We start from the raw sequence: 22,037 nt of genomic DNA on the forward strand, positions 1-22,037 counted from the left end.
GCCTTAGACACTTATATTTTTTCTTCCATCTCCATACTTCCCTTGCAGACTCAGAGAACCTAATTACTTTTTGGTTGTTGTTGTTTTGCAAACCTCAGTTTACCATTACATCAGAACATGCAAACTTTGGCTTATGTTTGCCCTGCAACCCAGGACCTAATCCAGGGAAATGATACCCTTTGCAGTGCTTTCTGGCTTTCTCAATAAGTTGATCAGATAGGAAGAACTCTTTATTTGTTCAGTCCTTACCACAATGGACCTGCACATCAATTAACATTTTTATTTTTATTAAAATTATTGTTCATCTTCTGATAATTCTCTCTCTAAGTCCTATCAGCTTAGAATGAATTCACACAAATGGAAGTATTTCACACTTCCTTTTAATTTTCTTCCTCTCGTTTTGCAGCTAATTACTGGTAACCTGTTTTATCTCCTGCTTGATGCTTAAATCCTGTGCAAAATCTCATTTAACAATCAATTATTATTTAATAACATACAATATCCATTCTTGCTGTATTTCAATTAACTGCTTCTATTTCAGACACAGCATTCTCCTTGTCTGCCTAATTGTAAGTATTGGAGAAAATCATTTTTTAAAATGTCCATCAGTTATGTGCTGTGTGTATGTGCTCCCCATACCCTTCCTCAATTAAAACTTCTGGACACTAGACAAGGAGGCATTTGTAGCAAAAGTGACTTTGCTAGACTTTGAAAGAACCTCTTAAAAGTGCTCCGTGGAGGGAGCCACCTGAATTAGGGGGGGGGGGGATTGCTTGCTGATCTTTAGCTACGCTGAGAATATATTACTGAAAAGAGTATATTTTGTTACAAGCAAAGTAAGATTTGTCTAACCAGGCATCATCAAAAAGTCTCATATATATATGTCTCCCCTGAGGTTTGAGCTAGAACTTGAACAATTCTTCAAAATATAATTAACCAAACATGTTGGTTTTTCAATCTTTAGGTTCTGAGAAAATTAATTGTGCACATTTAAAACTGAACCTTGTCCAGTTCTACAGATATAGAAATTATGATACAGTCAAGATTTTTGTGCTTGACGCATGTGTGTCTAAGCTGTGTGTCTAAGCTGTGTATATACAGCAGCGAATTGCTGGTTCAGTGACACATGTCAACACCCTTCATGTCAGTGTGTATATCTTTCAAACCAATTTGTCTCCCTAACAGATTACAGTTTTAGTATGTACTTTGGATGTACACTTTAAAAATGCAATGACCAACCCATTCTTAGTGAATAACTATGTGAGATGCTTTAATCCTGATGAACTGAGAGTGGCTGTCAATTGTAGACAAATCTTGAACACTAATACTTATTTAGTATGGTAATAATAGAAAACAGGACCATAGAACTTTATCACAGTTCCTAATCGTGTGTCGGGTTCTATTTGCATTCAAATGACTGCAAGGTGGATAATCCTCTTCAGTTCTTCCTTGCTCAGCACAGAAACATAGGGGTAAGGGCTGGCACACATGGGCACATTGGGGGTGGGGCCTGCTCCATGCCTCCTGATTGGGTTAATTTCCTGTTTATGTGCCATACCTGCACAAGGCTGTGGTCATGAGCTTATCTGTTTACTGCTCATTCTAGAGAAAGCAAGTCTAAGTTTTCAAAACCCTGCATGCTAATTCTTGCAGGCTATTGGGGCCAAAGTAGTGGCCATGTTTGACACAACATATACAGAAAACCCTCAGTGGTAGAGAAAGATGATGCCTCTGGTCTGATTCCACAGTGGTGGCGAGTGCCAAGGAAGATACTTTGCCTACAGCTGGAGAGCTAATCTTTATCACAGAGTTCTTCCAATTATGCACAATTTCCTCTGGACTTTTTCTAGGCCTGCTTTTTGGAGGAAGGTCCCACACATTCTCTAGTGCAGCGAGAGGAAGGACTGGCCACCAGAGTAAATTCAAGAGTGCATATGTATACAGTGGTACCTCGGGTTAAGTACTTAATTCGTTCCGGAGGTCCATTCTTAACCTGAAACTGTTCTTAACCTGAAGCACCACTTTAGCTAATGGGGCCTCCTGCTGCCGCTGCACCGCTGCTGCACAATTTCTGTTCTCATCCTGAAGAAACGTTTTTAACCTGAGGTACTATTTCTGGGTTGGCGGAGTCTGTAACCTGAAGCATCTGTAACCTGAAGCGTATGTAACCCGAGGTACCACTGTACTCTCTTTTATGCACTTTTAATTGGCTGCTTGTTGGTAGAGTGTTGGGCTATTGTGCTTAAGTTAACAGATTTAATCTACCAACCTTAAACTAATGTACACGGGCCTGTCTCTGTTTCTTCTGAAATTCAAAAATGAACTTGTGACTGTTGCAGTTAGACCTTGGAAGGTGGTGCAGTGTTATACAATCAAAGGATACTGGCAAATACAGCCAGGCTCTGAATGTTTACATTCAGTTTATTTCTCAACTTCCTATAACTTCAAACAAAATCTAATTTTATTATACCACCATAGGTGCTTATTTCCTAGAACTACAGATTTACATGTTGGGTGTGAACAATGAGGGATAGCACACCACACCACACTCATGTATAAATCATATATTATGCAGAATACTACCCACTGCTGGATACAGAATACTGGGCCACTACTCTGACCAACAGAGGTCAATCTGACCCCTCCCTAGCTTATTTGCAAACACTGAAAACCCATTCATATGCAGTTGGGCGGGGAATCGCTTGCATGGTCAGGGTAAAAACAGAGATAAGAGATTTCAGTCAGATTAATCCTCCAGCTGGCAATTAATCAAACATCTCTCTAAATCACCAGTCTCTCTCCACACTGCCCCACTGGGAGGCAAGGGTTTGGAGAGACAAGTTGATTTAATCCAATTATAGCTTAGAGGCTCGACAGAGTGCAACCTCCTTCCCTCTGTTCCTTTCTCAGTTCCCTCTCTGCTCCCCCCTCCTTTTTTTGTTACACTTACCGTCCGTTAAGGTTTGGAAGCACATTTTTCCACTGTATTTCCCATAGCCAGCCACTGTCCGAGCCCGAACCTGTACCACATAGACCATCCCTGGTCGCAGCCCATCAATCCGTGCCGTGTTGGTCTGGCTCTTCGCCATGGAGGAATTGTACTCATTGTGGTCCTTCAGGGAACAGCAAATAGAAAAGAGAAACATATGAGTAAAAGTTATATTTTGGGGATCTTATTTCCAAGGTGTACTTTTGTGACAACGGCTTCTTAAAGTTAAGATGGCAACAAAAGGCAACATCAGACATCTTCCTTGTATTTCTCCCTCAACAGGGCCAAGGACCAACGTGCAACCACTGACATTTGGCAAGCTTCCTGTTAGGCCCGGTGCATGGAAAGCAGTGGGTTGATGATGTTGATGACTGTTTTGTAATCACAGCTACATATTGACTTCCACAGACCCCTTTTCAATAACAATGGTGTGATGCACCATTTACACGTAATCAAAAAGGCAGATTCACTCCATTCACTCCATTCAAAAATGATGAAATGAACATACAGTGGTACCTTGGGTTACAAACACTTCGGGTTACAAACTCAGCTAACCTGGAAGTAGTACCTCAGGTTGTGAACTTTGCCCCAGGAGGAGAATGGAAATCGCTCCCCGCGGTGTGGCGACAGCAAAAAGCCCCATTAGCAAAAACACACCTCACGTTAAGAACGGTTTTGGTTTAAGAATGGACCTCCGGAATGAATTAAGTTCATAACCCGAGGTACCACTGTACCTGTATGTGTAGAGGGTTCACAGACTTTTAAAACAAGCAAGCAAACAAACAAACAAAAAGACCTCACCAAATAGTGAAGGCTTATAGGGGAGCGAGTTACAGCACAGATCACTGATTCTATCACAAAAGGTAGCAAAGAGGTACCTGCAACAGCTGGGCAATCTAGTAGTGGACAGTGTGGTGGAGCAGCACCACTCACTTGATGTCTGGTCAGTGTCATCACTGCTACTTCTTGGGAGCTGGAGAAGGGAGGTGGCCACAATGCAAGCACACTGGCAGGAGCCCCAGATTGACTGTGCAGGTACATTTCTACTGTGCCAACTTAAGTACCACCTTGCCTCCCCTTCGCTACCTCCCAGTAAACAGCAGTGATGTGACAGAGACCAGGCAAATGGCAGTGCCACACCACACCATTTGCTACTGATGTAACCAAATTCCCCACTTCTTGGGAAAGGTACAATATACTGCACAGTGTATGCATTTTCACTGTGCAACTTGGAGTGAAGGTGATTTGCTGGGTAAAAATATGGGTAATATTTATTGTACAAAAAATTGGAGAGGCCTTCCATTCTTAGTACCCACTATACAGTTCTTAATCTAGCTAGCCTACCATCTCTCCCAAACGGGCAGCGATTGCAGCTGAATTTATACATGCATGTTCCTCACTTGCAGGAATATAAATATGAAGTGGTAACTTGTACATGCAAAACAACCATCAACAATCAAACACAGAACATCCCTCCTCAAACTCAACCGTTTACAGACTATGCAGTGCACACACTGCATCAAGCATTGTATTTCTGAGCAATTTGACATGCAAATGAAAGTCTGTGACTCCTATTGATATATGATTAACTAAAATAGGAGATTTGGAATAAAAATTGAATATCAGAATTCAAACACAACTGTTGTATCCTAAATATCTTTCTATTAAATCGCTGGACTCCATGTTTTTCCTCTCTCAAAAGAGGTGGCATGACCTATAATATAATATATGATACTATAATATATGATTTGGCTGTTAGGCTTTTATCAAGCCTTGCTGAAAACTTGTGAGTCAAAAACACAGTGTTAGCATTTCATCAAATTCTCCTTCCAGTCCCTGCTTTTTTGCCCCAGCTCTGCTGTGGTGTGCGTGGGATGGTATAGATGAGATTCCAGTTTAACAGCCCACTCCAACGTACTCACACACTGGGTCGGTCTGTGAAGTGCGCATCAGGCACAGAGAGCCGTCACTATCCATTGTCTCTGTGACAATGGGGCCTGAAGAAAGAATGCAACTCTATCCAATTTCGTGGCCTGGAGATTGTCATATGCTATTTCTTACACTTCACTTCCCAGATATTCATTTGACAGATAGAAAACTGAAGGTGAAAATCAGTAAGTTGCCCAAGGCTACCATAGTGCCCAGTGCTTGAATTTGGGACTCCCTGGTGTCCAATTCCAATTTGCTTAGGGTGGTGAGATGGAAAAAGAGGACAAGTCTCTGGCACTTTAATAGTTGTCTAGAAGAGGGAATTTCAGCAGGTGTAGTTGATGCGACAAGTGCAGCTGCATGTCCTCTTTTTCATCTGACCACCCTGTGTTCAGCTTGACACTCAATTATCAAGACCCTATGTAGCTATAGCATATCCTCAGTTTTGAATCCAAATCATGAAACTCATTTGCCCTGTCTCCCTTTTTCTTCTAGACTACTTCACTTCCCTCTGAGCAGTCAGATACTTAGGCAGGTGGGTCTAATACAAACATGGGAACTCGTTGAGGTCCAAAGCTGGCGCCACCTCCCATTTCAGGTAGACCTGCACTCATAAACAATACCATGCATGGTCTGCACAGTAGCACCGCAATTGACAAGTGCTTCCTGACAATCTGGCATTTGATATCATTTACTGTACCTCAGGGACTCATGGGCAGAGCAGGTTCTTAGTCCAATCTGCAGCAATCTGTGCTGGGTTACATCTATCCAACTTTTACAAGGTAATAAAACAAGAGTCATCTCTGGGATATGAGGGGCTTGAGAGGCAGAGAACTTCAGGAAGATAATACAGGCACAGGAGAGTGGCACAGAGTTGGCAAAGCACTCACTATACATCACCAAGTCTAGCTCAGTGTGCAGATTGTCACTCCTAGCAAGCTATTAGTCACTTGAAACAATGATATTTCAATAACATGAGGAAATGAAACAAGTGTACACAGCAAGCAAGCAGAAATCAACGGGGAGTCCCTGCTTTCAGTTAACTATTATTTTCAAGATTTTCTGCAGCAGTGGGGCTGAACGGTTTAGTGACGCTTGGGACAGGAATTCCTTCTCTGCTGCTGCTTTATGGTTCAGGCAAGCAACAGGCAACAGAAGCTGAGCTAAGCGGGGTACATTTGATTTAACGTGGGGAGGACTGGAGCCATAGTGAGAATGTAAACATTGGACATGGAGAAGTTCCTAGTAAGCTGTGAAATAATGTACTAAAGCAACTGTGTCCTGTGAACTCTTTGCAGCCAGGTGGTACAAAGCCTGTAAGGAGATAGTCCACAGGTGGGAGTGTTGTATGTACGGAAAGAGTTTGTATTGACAATATGATTAGAACCAATTGCGGCTAAGTGAATCTGTCTATTTAAGTTTCTCATACATCCCCCCCATCTGAAATTCCGTTCTCCACGTTTCTGCCTGAAATAGTGATTTGTCATTTTCTTCTTCTTTTAAATATGCATTTTAATATACAATTATCCCCAATATACACATTTTGGGACACATTTCTTGGTTGGAGATCTGGATCACAAAATTTGGAGAAGTGTGCGTGCCAATGGATTGCTGAATTTTGCTTTGTGTGTTGTTTTAGAAAGTGCAAATTAAGTAGTTTTGCATTAAAATGCTGGAATGTAGAGAAGTAATAGGAATTCATTCTGGTGAAGGTCAATATGAAGGACAGCTAACCCCATCTTGCCCACCTCAAATGTTGAAGGTTTGGTCTACAAATCTGATATAGGTTTTCCAGAAATATTAATACTGAGGAAAGAGCCTACTTCAAAAATCGCACGGCTGTCACAGTGTCTCCCCATTGACTTCAACTAGGCTTTGAATCAAGCCAATACTGCACATCCACAACATGAAAAAACAACACCAGACTCCGAAATCAATAATGGCCCATCCCAACTCCCCTTCCTCAAACACATTCAGGCTTACGGTGGATGGTCTTGCGCCCATAGTGCTGCTAATCTCGGGGATGCAGATCCGGCTCACCTTCTCATAGTAACGGATCTCATAATCCAGGATGATGCCATTGGGCTGTTCCGGCTGAGGCCATGACAGTGTGATGCTCCTCATGCTGGCACTTACCTGGTGCATGATGGGAACTGTGGAGGGAGCTACGGAGAAAGGAGGGAACAGGAAGTGCAAGAAAAGTGAAAATTAACCTAGGGGAAGGAGGATGAGAACATTCTGAAGAGGTGGTAGAAATAAAACATCAGGGTGGAATCAGGGTGAAGTCGAAGGGGCAGTGAGGGTGAAGGAGGAGAATGAATATTACATGAAATAATAATACAGTCCAATGCAATTACATGGAGTATTTCGACACACAAGAAAAAAATACATTTCTGCACTAGAACAATTAGTGTGTAGAATTCTATGTTGACTACGCAGACCTGTTATGTTTCTTGTTGTTCAGCTGCTCTGTCCACCATCTTGTGGGAAAGCAGCATACAAATAAACCACCAAATGAATTAATTAATGAATGACCATTAGTTTTTATCTTCAAGAGGCCAAAAATGCTTCCGATGAGTTGAATAGAAGCTGTACAAGAATAATATTTCAGAGGTGTTTCATCAGGAGCAAGGTAGGTTGCACCCTTAGAAGGCTATTTCCATAGCTATTTTAAAGCAATATGTGAAATTCCTGCCCACAATACACAACGCCACTTGCTCATTAGGATGTATCCACAACCTGCAAAGAGGGGAGGCCTCCTTTTCTCACAAGAACTGCACCTATTTTCAGAAGCTTGTGCTTCTGGATTTCTTGTTGTCCCATTCCTCCACCTCATCTATGATCCTTCAGCTTCTGTTCCTCTGCTTTTCTTCCAGCAGGTCCCTTTTACCTTTGATTCCTGATGTCTCTCTGACCCTTTAATCAAGACTTGGACCTCTGCCTACTCCAAGTCTCCATTCCTAAGTTTACCTTCCTAAGATATGGCCATAGGTCATATTTCCCCATCTTTTCTATTGCCCCTTACTGCCTTCCCCAACTTTTTCTCAGCCTCCAACTTTCCTCATGGCCTTTATGCACATGACTCTTTGCTTATTCTTCTTCATTCAGTGCCTCATGGAATTTACCCTCCTCCTCTCAGATTTTTGGCAGTGAATCTGCCAATTTCAGTTTCCCCCTCAACTTCTCATTTTTACAATCTTAAATTTATTTCTCCACATTTCCACCTCAGTCTGCTATTTTTTTTAAAGCCCTCGTGGAACTGTATGAACATTTTAATGCAAATTTATTCTAATATAAACATTTTTGGTATGTAACGTTCCTAATATACACATTTCTTCAAAGCATTTCCCTCTAATATAATGCATTTCTGTGTTTTACTTTCACCAATGTGTGCATTTTTGTACAGATTTTTTACTGGCGAATGGCAGTGCAAAATCTGGAAAAGTGCAAATTTCAAAGGATGCTTGTCATTCAGTTTGTGTATTGTTTTGGGAAGTGAAAATTGAGTAGATTTCTCCCTCATCCCTAGTTAACTTCCACTTCTAGTAGTTACTCCAGCCACTCTGACTAGAGGAGGAATCCATTTCAAACAGATTTACACACAGAATTTGGTTATTCCGACCCCATCAAGCTTTGTTCACATTGGACCACCTCTTTATTGAGAGTCCACATGTCTGAGCCACTCAGTTTGGTTTTTTCAGAAAAGCCAGACTAATTAAACACAAACAATAATATATTTACAAAACACGTGACAGAGTCAAGCCCCATCCTCAAAAGCACATGGATTTCTACCATACTCTGTATAGTCTTTCTTTGCCAAAACAATAGTTTAAAAGAGTTGAGCATGAGACTCTTAATCTCAGGGTTGGGAGTTCGAGTCCTACATTTTGCTGCATTACAAGGGATTGGACTAGATTATCCTTGTGATCCCTTGACAATTCTTATTTTCCCTTTCTATTCCCGCTTCTCGCAAACTCATCAGGCAGGAGGAGAGGCTGCTTGAAAAGAAGCTGGGGAAATCTAGGAATGCAACCTCAGAAGTGATGTTAGTGTTGACAAAACAGGGATGGGTATAGACTTAGTCTTTTTGTATCGTTTTCCTATAACTACTTTACAGCCCTTTCCTCCCCATCATAGGAAGCCAAATTAAAGATAAATGGCAGCAGACTTTTTCCCGTAGCCCAGTGGGGTTAAAGAGGAGCTAATAGACCTTTCTTTCCAATTTAGCTCAGGCTGTGCAGATTATTCTCCATGAAAGAACTAGCCTTTCCTAATTTAGAACAGCTGTTCCCAACCGGGTGCCCTCCAGATGTTTTGGACTGTAAATCCCAGGACTCCTAGCAAGTACAGAGTGGATGGGAGTGAAACATATGGAGGGCACCCGGTTGGGGAAGATTTAGAATACGTGCTCTTGGAGAAGGCATGCATCAAGAGTCTCACCACCCCCTCCATTTAGCAAGCGTGCTTACAATGGAGCTTGCTTTCAAAGCAATACTGCCTTCCCTTTGCCATGGTGATAAAGTTTCCTCATATTTAATTGCTGTTTGAAGAACATTATTGCAGCGAGAGGAATGAAATGGGAACAGTCGGTAAATAATAAAGTTTTAATATTTAAAAAGGCTAGTTATTTTTAATTAGAACTTAAAATTCCTCGGGACTCTTTATCAAAGGCAAGCGACACAGGCCCATCTGCAAATGAACAAGCAAATTCGGAAAAATATTTTTCACTCACTATGAAGCCAGCACAACTTGCTCTCCTTAGCCTCCCCATCACATGAACAATGGCAAAGGCACTTCTAAGGCTGCAATGGATTTTTGGAAGGGTTCTTCTTCACAGTGAAATGGGGGCAGGGGTGGGGGAGCTCACATTTTTTTCTGAAAAGAGACAGGGGGGTTTCTGCTGGGCATTGCTTGGCAGATTGCATCCTTAAAAGTAACCAAGAGGCCAATCAGTTAAAGGAGGCATTCTGTACACACAATCCACCCCTAGCAAGATGGCACAGCGGTCTTGAGGTGCATATTGCCATCTATAAAATGGCTCTTGCAGCTAATATGCAGCACTATGAATAGTGTGGCTGGACCCTTTGCTCTTGGCAAAGCAATTGTCAAGAAAGGATTGCACGGAAGGTGACTGCAGTGTGGGGCCCCTGCAGTCATCTGCAATGTGACCTGCCCTTGACAAGCAGGAGCAATGACAGCCCATTTGTGGGGGGCAAAAATTGAGAACCCAGTTTTGGCTCCATCTCCACTACCTCATTACATAGCTTACGAAATAATAATTGTGGTTCAGCTTTATTTCACTTGTTCTTTGTCTCTCAACTCAAGACCAATTCAGAAAACCCAAAATAGTGTGTTGAGCAAGGTTTGAATGGGTCTGTGCACACCGTCTGGTATTTGGTGAGACAGTTGTATGACCAATTTACCATGGGACATAATATTTCAGCCTGTTTCAAGTCTGGAAGTTGCAGCTCGTACAAAAGGCAATGCGTTGATCAACCTAGCAGCACCACCACTTAACACCTGAAAGAGTGGCATTGGCTGTCAATATGTGGCCGAACCAAACTCAAGGTGTTTGTGATGAATTGTAAGGCCCCATACAATTTGGGTCTGAAATACTTGAAGAGTCAGCTCCTGCCCCACTCTCCCAATATCAACCAATATCTCCCAAATATGATCTGCTGTGCAGCTACCCGGGAAAGGAACTTCACAATTTTGGCACCCCCATTATGGAACACCCTGTCCTTTGATGTATGGCTGCTGCTGCTGACTCTCATGAGTTTAAATCACCAACAGAAAACCCATCTATTCACATAGGCATTTTCTGGGCAAGAATACAGTGTTCTTTTCCAATTGTGTTACTTTTGCTGTTTTATAGCTGCTATGGTTGCTATTGGTTTTTATCAGACTTTCCTTTATGATATTTTGGTGACACTCTTTTACTTTTTAAATAGTTTTATTATACACCCACCATGGGATGGCTTGTCAATGAGGGACAGGTTAAAAATATTCCTAAACTACTACTACCACGACTAGTACTCCTACACGATAATAAAAATAATTGTTGCTCTGTGGTGCAGTAACATTTTTAGAGCGTAGTAAAAAATAAGTTGAGTTGTGAGTTGGGACAGATGGTGAAGCAATCATATGACCGCGACATTACGTGGCAAATTCCGCATTGCACACCAATTGATTATGAGAGCCAGTTTGCAATACTCTACTGCGGAAGGTTATATAAAACTTCCAGGCAGGAAGTTGGTGGGGAATAGGGTAGCCATTTAAATCAGTAATACCTAACATGTGTCAATTGGGCTATGAACTAGCCTTGCCTCTTGGTATCTCTTACAGCTCACTGAAAGCATCAATAGTGTGAAACAGCAGCAAGACAAATTCTATGTAAAGAAATCACTAAGAAATTGATTGAAAATAAAAATAACAAATCTTGCAATGCCTCTTTATAAACTTACGTATAATGCAACCTCCTCAAGAACACTGTTATGCTATCTGATCTCCAAAAATATATATCCTAGAGCTAGAAAAGGTGCAAAATAGGCAAGCAAAATGATCAAGGGGTTAAAGAACCCTGTGAGAAAAGGCCAAAGGAATCTGGGGAATTTTTAAGTTTAGAAAAATGACAACTAAGGGGATCGTGATAGAGGTTGTGCATGGTGTGCAGAAAGTGAATAGACTGAATTTTTTATCCCAATAAAATTTTAGACGCCAGCTGCCCACTGATATCAGATTGTCAATAGGACCAGAGCAAACAAAACAAAGTACTTCTTCACACAACTCATACATACTTAGCTTAAGGAATTTGCTACAAGAGGATACAAGAACGTAGCATAAGAAGAGTCTTGTTGGTTCAGACCGAAGGTCTATTTAGTCTGTTCAGTAGGCAGCCAGATACCCTTGGGAAGCCCACAAGAAGGACATAAGTGCAATGTTCCCCAGCAACTAGTATTCAGAAACCTACTTTCTCTGATACTGGAGGCAATATAGCTCTTGTGACTAATAGCTCTTGATGAACTTATTCTGTGTGGTGCCCAGATAATTAGATGAATTAGACAAAGGTATAGCAGACAGGTCTAGCCACCTTTCTTAGTCATTATAGTCTCCATGTTCAGAGGCAGTATATCTCTGAATACAGGTTTCTGTGGCACAAATAAGGAGAAGCTGTTGCCTACATGCCATACTTGAGGACTTCCTGGAAGTTATGTGCTATGTCTGTGCTGGAGGAGAGATGGGGAAATACATGCAGGATAAATGGCAAACAAGTATGTGTCCTGTACATAACCCTTCCCCGCTCACTGACCACTTTTCCGCTGTAACCCCAGCCATGTCTTCCCAGACCTGCTTTTGCCCGTATCTCAGGAGACAAAAGGTCACATCCACACCATACAGTTAAAGCACATCTACCACTTTAACAGTCACGACTTCCCCAAAGAGTCCTGGGGGAAACCGAAGGGAAGGGATGCCATGCCTGTGATTTCTTTGTAGGGTACAATTGTTTTTAGCACAATTTGTTAAGAAAGAAACAGATAGGATACTGGGGGTTGATTTCAATGAAGAGTGAGCTAAAAAAACCACCCCTCCACATTTTAAATGACTAATTTAAGCAAAAGAAATACTTTTATCTGATTCAAGCTGACAACCAGCTGAACGGTGGCAAAGTAGGAATCTCTTCTCGAAATGTATGTGCCAGATGGGAGTCCGCATTACTCTGAGTCAGAGTCCTGGAGAATCACTGACGTCATCCGTGAATCTGCCTCCTGCATTTATTTTCGAATCCCTGCTGGGGATGGGAGTCCACACAGAACCAAGGCAATATAACTTGCGCTTCATTAAACAAGTTAATTTCCTGTCTGGTCCTCCTGAGACATCAAAGTGTCTCATTTTAAAGCCCACTGATGCATGTGGTGAGGGCTCTGCAGAGACTAATCCTCAGAGTCTTCTAAATGTTCTTCCCTATACATGCCTCTGGAACTCACTGCCCCTTAAGTCCCTGGTGAGCAATGGTGCCAGCCTCTTAATTTAATGGTGCACAGAACAATGCTGCTTACCGACAGTCAATCACCTCTCCACCAGAACGTAGAGCGATGTTTTATATAAGTAACAATGATGCTGATAACTCTAATGTACTATAGAATGAGGTGCTCAAAATGGAATCTAAATACAAAATTCGCAGGCAGCCTCCTTGAGGATCAAAAGGAGTCCCTGGATGCTGGTGAATCCTAATTGCATGAAAACAGTGCTAAACATCCTGTTTTAATATCCCACCTCTGGAGAGGTGTCTTACGGAGCAAGCCGAACCCCCTGGTTCTGGGATTGAGGGATGTGTGCTAGGTTGTGTGGAAGCATCCCTTTGCCCTTCATTAATCCCAGTTAAGTCAGCCTCCCACTGCCACCCTGATGTGCTTCTCACCCAGTCAATGTAGCACTCCCCCTTGCACCTGCCAAACATACAGGTGAGAGTGAGGGTGGCCGATATAATTTCCAATTGGAAAGGTGACTTAATTCCTACAAAGCTTCACTGGCAGGTGAAGATGATAGAATACCTGGAACTTGTGAAAATGACTGGGAGAATAAGAGGACACTAAAATCAGAAAGTGAGCAAAGAATGGGTAATATTTAAAGAATATTTAAAACAATATTGTGAAAATGCAAATCTCCTGACAGGTATAGATTGAATCTTGAATATTGAAGAAAATTATAAACGTAAAAAAAATTCTTGATATGTAATAGATATAACAGGAAGTGTGTATGGCTTCAGAATATTTAGAAAGCACAATGAGGTAAATCAGAAGTCAAAAACGTGTGTGATGTTAGATGATGTATAGTCAATTAATATTTAGTTGTCATTGTGGTATTGTTTTTGTCTGTTTGTGTAGTATGTTTTGCAATAAATATAATAAGAGAAAGAGAGAGAGAGAGAGAGGTTGGCTTGTGAGGGGCTGAGATGGCCTGGGATCTGCTGGATCCCAAGCTGATTTTACAGCTGTTGTATAATAGCATTGGGCCAATGGCTACAGATGCAGGAGGGGGCCCACCACTCCATAAATCTTTACAGGCAGCAGTGTAAAGTTTGGATTACAACTCATACAAATGAATGCAGATTCTGCAAATATGCAGGGCAAACACCCAGAGCAGTATGGGATTGGAGCATATACAATTAATCAAGGATGGAGAACCTGTGGTCCTTCTGATGAGAACTATAGTTCTCATCATCCCTGACCATTGGCCATGCTGGCTTGGACTGGATGAAATCAGGAATACAAATAGTTGTAAAATGGTAAGTCCTACCAGGTAGTGAGTGGGCAGAGCAGCAGTGAGCGAGAAGGGACATTACTGTTTTTCTCCCTGCAACCTTCTTTAACTGAGTTCCTCTGGAGTCAAAAAATAAGCTTGAAGAAGCAGCTGGGGAAAAGGCTTCAAAGAAGGCTTCAGAAATTCCTTTCACTGATTTTCATCTTGAAATTAACAATGTTATTGAACTACGAAATGATGTGGCTTGGTGGCTGCCATTCATCTAACTTGCATTTAGCACAAAGCCTTCTGGGAGGAAAGCTTTGGGACTAGACTCAAATTGAAAAGGTCAAGGAAATAGAGGCTAAGGTGAGAACACAGAAACATCTTTACATAATGTATTATGTGACCTGGGACAGAAATCCCAGGCTTGAGGATTGCACAGGTCCTTTTTTCCTGTGCCCTTTGGAACTTCCCCTGGCCTGCCCATAGCTCTCCTCAGTCTTAAAGTACCCCTCCCTTTCTGGTCATAGCTTGAACTGAGCTGTGATTAAGAGTACAGAGCTCAGAGGCAACACAATACACAGCCTATAATACTATGCCCTGATTCTGAATCAAGCTGAGGGGAATCTGTCCTGTCACCACTTGCAATCTTCTTAAGAGTGACATGGTCAATTTTGTTTTCCTACTACTACTCTGTTAAAACTAGAAACAATAGCATCACAAATGTTCCTATCTTAGGACCAGTTTCTCTTTGCTGTTTTTCTTTATGTGAAATCTTCACTCCTGAAAGGCAGGTGTTACACTTTGCCTCATATTTGAGGTAGCTGCTGGTGGTATTTATAGAGGAATCATAATTGCTGGGGGGGTGTTAATGGTCTAGATTTCTCTGTTGCCAAAATGTGTTAGGCTTTGTAAAACTATTTTTAAAAAAATATTATTGAAACCAGCCTTGAGCATATGGAGAGGTGGAGCATAGATGTTTTTATCTCTGTTCACAGCTTTTGGAAGAAGTTGCAAAATCTTTTTAATCAGAGATAACAGAGGGACGAAAGAGAAGAGAGCCAGCTCCATAGGCAAATGAGCTCAGTCAAGCCACTATCTTTTCAAACTCTCATTATACTCAGGGAGCTTCATGGTCAACTGAACCCAGATCTCCTTGGTCCAAGGATGGGACATGAGAGATCTGTGACTGGGATCTCTGGTGGTTTACAAACAATCCAACCAGCTCTAGTGGGGTGGGTGGAAATCAGATCAAGACCATGGTATTGGGGAAAGAGCAGGGTGGGGTGAGTGTAAGAGTTATCCCTTCCTCCCTGAGTCATTTCCCCAGTTGGAATACCATTCAACCTGCTATTTCTCCATGTAGTAATAAATGCATCTGATGGCATCTGTACCTTTTCCCCAAGCTTGGAGTGGGAGAACAGTTGCCATGAGAATGGCCAATCCCTCTGAATGAGCAAGGATGTGAATGCCTCAGCCATTCATTTACTCAACAATTTGATGTTGCACATTGCATTAATATGATGTCATACATTACAATATTACACTGCAAATAGCATTGGTATATTTTAATTTGTTTTGTCTTTTATTGCTTAGAAGCCACTTTGGGGAGCCACAGGCAGGAAACAACACATGTTTTTATTACTATTAATCATCCTCCCACAGCTGGTATTTAAGGCTTTCTTAAAAACAGCAAGGAGCTCCTAAGCACTGATCTCCCATGTCACATCAAGTTACATCTAACTTCAGAGGGTAGACCAACCTGCCCCACATTGGTGCCTTCCAGTTGTGCTGGACTACATCTCCCATTAGCTGGGGGTGATGTTGTAGTCCAAAATATCTGAAGGGCACCAGCTTGTGGAAGGCTGATCTGCACACAACACATCACATTGGAATTGCCAGTATGTGACACATACAAATCTATTACAAACAATCTATTACAAACCACAGAAAACATTCTTCAGATTAGCTTATGGTTGTAATGAAACACCTGAAGGCAGATCCCCCACCCAAAAAATTAATTGTTTTGGTGTGATTAAACTGGCACTCAAATGAGGAAATGGATTTCAGAGGGCTAGGGGAGAATAATGCTACCAAAATATTTTAGAGGAGGTGAAACAGTTTTAACATTCTTCCCACTTTTCTGCCAGCTACCTAAATTGATCCTTGTCTCCACTGTCTTGTATGTGGGGGTACAAATGCTGCACCCCTGAAAGTGGGGGTTTCATATATACATATATATATATATTTCCAATCTTAAGCACAGCTTGCCACATTTCTGCATCTCTTTGTGAATTTTTTATTTTAAAATTATTAAAAGTGCTCACAAATATTTATCAGAATTTTAGTGTGAATTTCCCCCAACATAAACATTTTTGTATGCCACTTTTCCCCAACATGATGCATTTTTGTGTTTTCTTTTCACTAATATAAGCACTCTAATGCAAACTTTCCCCTAACACGCCCATTTTTTTGTTGTTCGAGAACTGTGTTCTAAAATTCGGGAAAGTGCAGTTGTTGGAAGGGCAGCTGCATTTCACTTCATTAAAGTGCAAAGTGAACCAAATTTCTTTCTCATCCCTGTTTGATGCTGGTGATGTAATCCATCTCCTACCAAGGACCCCTTGGGGCTGCTTTGGTGGCACCATCTCCCTTTTTCTCGCATCTTTCTCTAGTTCATCAACATGCTTAGTCTTCCTTGCTATATTTGGCTTGGCTTTGCCTGCCATCCACAGGCAGAGACTCCAATTTATTTTGACGGACATCCACTCCATCCTCTCCCCCCCCCCAATAAACCCCCAACACCCCTCCTCAAAATTGAAAGAGAGGAAAGGACTGAAAATGAAAAATCATTTCAGAACAGGGTTTGAGTGGATGTGTGTGCTCAGCTCTTATTTTTATGCTTCCTGCTTCGGGTGAGTGTTCAGGAATTCACTTAGTGAGGTGCTGCTTATTCTTTCCAATGGGTGATGTTGACAGTCCAGCATTGCCTTTGTTTACACAGCACATTTAATCCTGGGTTTTTTATTTTTTTATTTTTTTATCTCTCCACATCCGCTCAGAGAAGATGATAATTTTCTGAAATTAAACACTTAGCTTGATTGCTGTTTTGTTAATTGCCACATTCACAAACCCCCCCTGGTGCTCCTGCCTGTTTAACATGGATAATGCTGCAAAGATGATCGGCATCAAATTGGTGTGCAGGTGGGCGGGCGGTAGTAGTGAGGCCTCCTCATCATTGCTCGTTCAGATGGATTGCCCAGCATCATTGCACAAAGGGAAAGAATTAATCTGAAGCGGAAACGTCTTTACAAAACCACACAGATGGAAGTTCAAAAGAGGAATCTCGAGAAAGAGATTTCTCACCCTGTTAGCACTGGGGTGCATGTGAGGAATCTTGCAAACTGGAAGCTGATCATATGTTCTTGGAAGCTCTGATAAATTACCCTACATTTCTATAAAGAACTCGGTTTGCATAAACGCAAGGGCATCTTATGTAGAATGAATCATGCTTGGATTAGTTTTCACCTGAATAAATATCAATTTCAGCGATGATAGAAACACCAATTATGCTTTTATTATTTACTTTGAAAGCTTATATCCCACTTTCCCCTCACCAGATGAACTCAAAGTGACTCACAATGCAAACCTCTTAAAAACACAATAATTGTTTAGTGGCTTCCCAGCTTTAACAGTCTGATTCTACACCTCAGATTTGGTGCACAGAGTTCAGACTGCCTTGTAGTCCTCACTGAGACTCACCCTTGGCCTCAGCACAGCAAATGCCTTCAGCACAGCTCTACCAGTGTGTTTATCTTTGCTCCCAGAACAAGGTTGAGATCATAAAAATTTAAGAAGTCTGCTGGATCACACCAAGTACACCTATCTAGTCTAGCATCCAGTTATCACAGGGGCAGCCAGATCCCATGGAAAGCCTGAAATGGTGTGTGTGCCAAGCTGAACTTTTTCTATGATTTATTTCTGTAGTTCAGCAAAGTTGGCATAATGGATATAGCAAACTTTATTGACCCTCGTGCAAGTCTTTATCCTGAACATCTCCTGGAAGGCTTCCAGACCTTCTTAATATTTTATGTAAAGATCAGCCCAGGCATCTGGTGTTACCAGCAAAATATAATTAATATCTCCTGTAAAGAAGAATGAGATCCACATATTTAATAGTAAGATAAACTTAGAACTCAGGAAACAAACAAAGATTACCAGTTTAGACATTTCCCACTAGGATTATATTCTTTTGACTACCAAATGAGCAAAGTAAACAAAATGGGATAGAGATAGGAAGGTAGCAGGAAATAAAAAAATGAAACAAATGACTATACGGCCTATGAAAGATCACTCATCTGATTATCCCCCTCCTAATTCCACTGGGAACGACTGGCTCAGAATAGTGCTCAAACCCCAGGTGACTAGTGTGTTTTGACTCCATTTTACTTTTACAAAGGTTACTGGCCACTTTGAGAAACGATAATCTTTCTGAATTTTCTTTTTTAAATAAAAAAACTTTCTAACAGCAGATAGTACTGGTTCCTGGGTTTGCAGCTGCAGGACAAGGAGTCTCCAGAGACTGGTGAGGGGACCCCTACTGCAGCATGGGACACACTTGGTATCCGATGTTGCTGACACCTTCCTTAACAAATGAGGTATTTTTATCACAGGGGTTTGGGCTAATATTGTGATATTTAACACGCACACTGGCACCTTGCGCTATTTATGGGGAAAGCGCCTTCCTTTCTCTTATTACAAACCTGTTTTGAAAGTTTCCCTATGTGAAATTAAACCTTCTCACATCCAGCAGGTGAAGTGATATCTTGCGACTATATACTGGTTGACTGGTCTTCAGGGGAACGGACAGGTGTGTCTAGCTAAGGCACGATTCTTTTGTCAATTCCATCTCTACGTTTTGTGCTTCAGAACAGCAATATGTGAAAATGGTCAAAGAAGAGTTAGGAGTCTTTTTCACAAGTGAGCAGCCAACTTGGCAATTCAATACATGGAGGGATAGCATTTTAAATTCTAGCTTTTGAAGTGATCAGCTTGGCCAATAAATTAATGCCATCAAGCTATAAGGACAAATTTTCTTCTCAATGAAAGGCAAAGTAGTATAAATTGCATCCACACATTTGTGTGTGTGTATGTATCCTGGAAATGCCAGGATCATCTTATTCTACTCCACATTTCATATAGTAACTATTCCTTGTAGATGTTTGATGATTGTGCCCTTTCCAGAGCCTGAAATAGTACTATGGAGTGCAGCACCAAAAATTACAGGAGAAGCTTCTAAGTGCCATCGTATACTGTAGTTGGGATGCTTATAGAATGAGCAGAACTATTTGATTTTGTATTCATGTATGTGAGTTTGAGTACATATAACTATGTGAAGTGATGTGTTAGCAGTTATGTGTGTGACCTCTGTGACTATGATGCATGTGAGACTGTGTGGTTTAACAGAAAAATACTAAAGGTTAAAAGGTTTACATTTCCTTAACCTACCTCGCAGGTTTCTCTCCTGCTCAAAAGGAAATTGAACAATCCAGTTTGACACTTTCATCCCCTGCCATCAGCTTATGCATGATGCAAACCAGCCAACTCACCAAGGGCCTCATAGGTATGACGACTCAGTGGCACTGGGGAAGGGGGGTTCAGCAAGTGCCAGTAAATGCATGCATGAAACTTAAAAACTGAAATAATCCTGCCCTCTTTTTGCTAGAGGGACAATGGGCTATGAAGTAGATTTTTGTTCTTTAAAAGTGGCTCTATAATAAATACAAATAACTGCCACCAGGGTAAAATTGGGTAAGCACTGAGCATTTGGGGAAAATTCTACCCCATGAGCCGAATGTGTTAGAAATGTGGTGGTTGTGGGGGAATCTTTCAGCAAAATAACAAAACTGGGCTTATCTGAAATAGGAAGATGTAGCAAATGTTTACTGGCTCAAGTCAATACAGTGGTACCTTGGGTTGCAGCTGCTTCAGGTTACAGATGCCTCAGGTTACAGACTCCACTAACCCAGAAATAGTACCTCGGGTTAAGAATTTTGCTTCAGAACGAGAACAGAAATCGCACGGCGGCAGCGGGAGGCCCCATTAGCTAAAGTGGTACCTCAGGTTAAGAACAGTTTCAGGTTAAGAACAGACCTCCAGAACGAGTTACGTTCTTAACCTGAAGTACCACTGTATTGCAAAATTTTTGAAGAAGTGGAAAAAGACCTTCTTTCTTAACTTGGATGTCTGCTGGATATGAGAGAAAGCAGTTTTCAAAGCAAGCAGACCTATAGCAAGAGCCAGCCAACCTAAAGCACACACCATGAGTCTAGACCTGCAATTACAACTTGCTCACACACGAAATTCAGTGTGCTGTACGTATTTATATTTTGCAGCCTGAAACGCTCTGGGAATAGGGTCAGTTAGCAACATTTCCCACAGCAATAATCTTTCAGGCAGGCAAGTGGGCAAAACTGTGAGCCTTACAAAAGTTCTCAGGACCACGTAAAGAGGCACCCAGGCTCTGCACATTAACAAAAGGGAGCCTTAAAGATACAAGGAATTAAATAGGAACTCATTGGGGTGGAGGGTTATTTGGATGGCTAGATGGACAGATGGGGAGATAGCTGTTACAGAGAGATGAAAAGAAAAGTAGTGTGGAGATGGATGTATGGGTGAATGGGCAGACAGATGGTTAAGAAAAGGGTACTGATTAGTTCTTATGAACCTGAGAAAGGCATCCAAGTTTGTTTCTGTTAAGAAATGCTTAATTAGACTAATTAAAGAGAAGAGAATTGACATAAATACTATTTTTTGTGAACTTGGAGTATGCAAATTTCTCCATCATTTGTCATTACTTGGAGTCTGCTCCCCCCCCCCTCACTCTTTCATGCGTGATTTTACTAAAGCCCCATGTAGATTCTGAATGCACACTCCCATTCAAAGTTGGTGTATGGAGATACAGCTGCCTATAATAACACACTTTCCCCGTTATTGTCTGCTTAGGCAGTAACTCTTGCAGTTAGAAATATATTGCATTTTTAGGTCAGCGGCGGCACAAAAATAGAGAGGCCAGCAAAACTAAATTGTTAAGCATCAATGACTGAGTCAGTGCCAAATCTGCACAATCTATTCTGCCTGTGCATTCCCATTAACCTCCCTTTAAATGCCTCTAGTGCTTGGCACCCCATTTCAACCTGCTTAAACAAGTGGTGAATGCTAACACCTTGCATCTAACTGCCAAATATTTATTTTATGTTTGTGGTCTTTCAAATATTGTTCGCATCCATAATGCACTGAAAGCAAATGCGCTTCAGTTGGATAATTACAGAGCATGTCTGAATACAATGCAAATATATCAACTCTTAATAATCATGGCTTTCTGGCAGAAATAGGAAAGGAGAGATGAGTGGATACACAGATGGGGAATAGAGTGACTGACAGGCAGGACAAAAAAGGAGCATAGGAAACAACACCTAACAGAATAATAAAGCAAGAGAAATTTGTAGGAGGAGGAGGATGGGCTGAGTAGAGTTGAATGGAGCTCTGGGGAATCAAAGCTGAGACAATAGACCAAAGGAGTGTTTGACCTGCTCTTGCCGAGGCCACCTTGAGGCCCCTCGCTGTCCAAGGAGAGGCAGCCACAGATGGGCAGAAGAGCAGATGGGCAGGTGGGCACATGTCAAAATGGAGGGAGAGAGGAGCAGCAAGCAGACATATCAGACAAAAGAGTATAGATACAAGTAGTCGGTTGGATTGGACTTGATTAGAGATAGAAACGACATCCAGGCACAAACCTAACATGACAACCTGACAGAGTTCTTATTCCCCGGAGATGTGACGCTAAAATATTTACGCCAGGTTTCTGTTGTGAACT

At 41.6% G+C, this 22,037-nt stretch overlaps 1 protein-coding gene across 15 annotated transcripts in view; it reads right to left on the reverse strand.

Moving 5' to 3' along the window:
- EPHB1 (EPH receptor B1) overlaps positions 1–22,037 on the reverse strand; it is a 344,460-nt gene that overhangs the window by 53,636 nt on the left and 268,787 nt on the right. For 13 of the 15 annotated variants that reach the window (XR_014526935.1, XR_014526936.1, XR_014526938.1 and 10 more), the window contains 2 exons: positions 6,902–7,083; positions 2,951–3,113 (listed from right to left, as the gene is read on the reverse strand). Coding sequence is in view for 8 of the 15 variants with exons in the window: in XM_083506364.1 (XP_083362490.1) it covers positions 2,951–3,113; positions 6,902–7,083 (345 nt within the window). In the remaining 7 variants the exon portion in view is untranslated. The remainder of the gene's footprint in view (positions 1–2,950; positions 3,114–6,901; positions 7,084–22,037) is intronic. The other 2 variants (XR_014526937.1, XM_083506360.1) reach the window with 1 other exon arrangement.

Source organism: Podarcis liolepis (assembly GCF_965112155.1).
Source record: "Podarcis liolepis genome assembly, chromosome: 5".
NCBI lineage: Eukaryota > Metazoa > Chordata > Lepidosauria > Squamata > Lacertidae > Podarcis > Podarcis liolepis.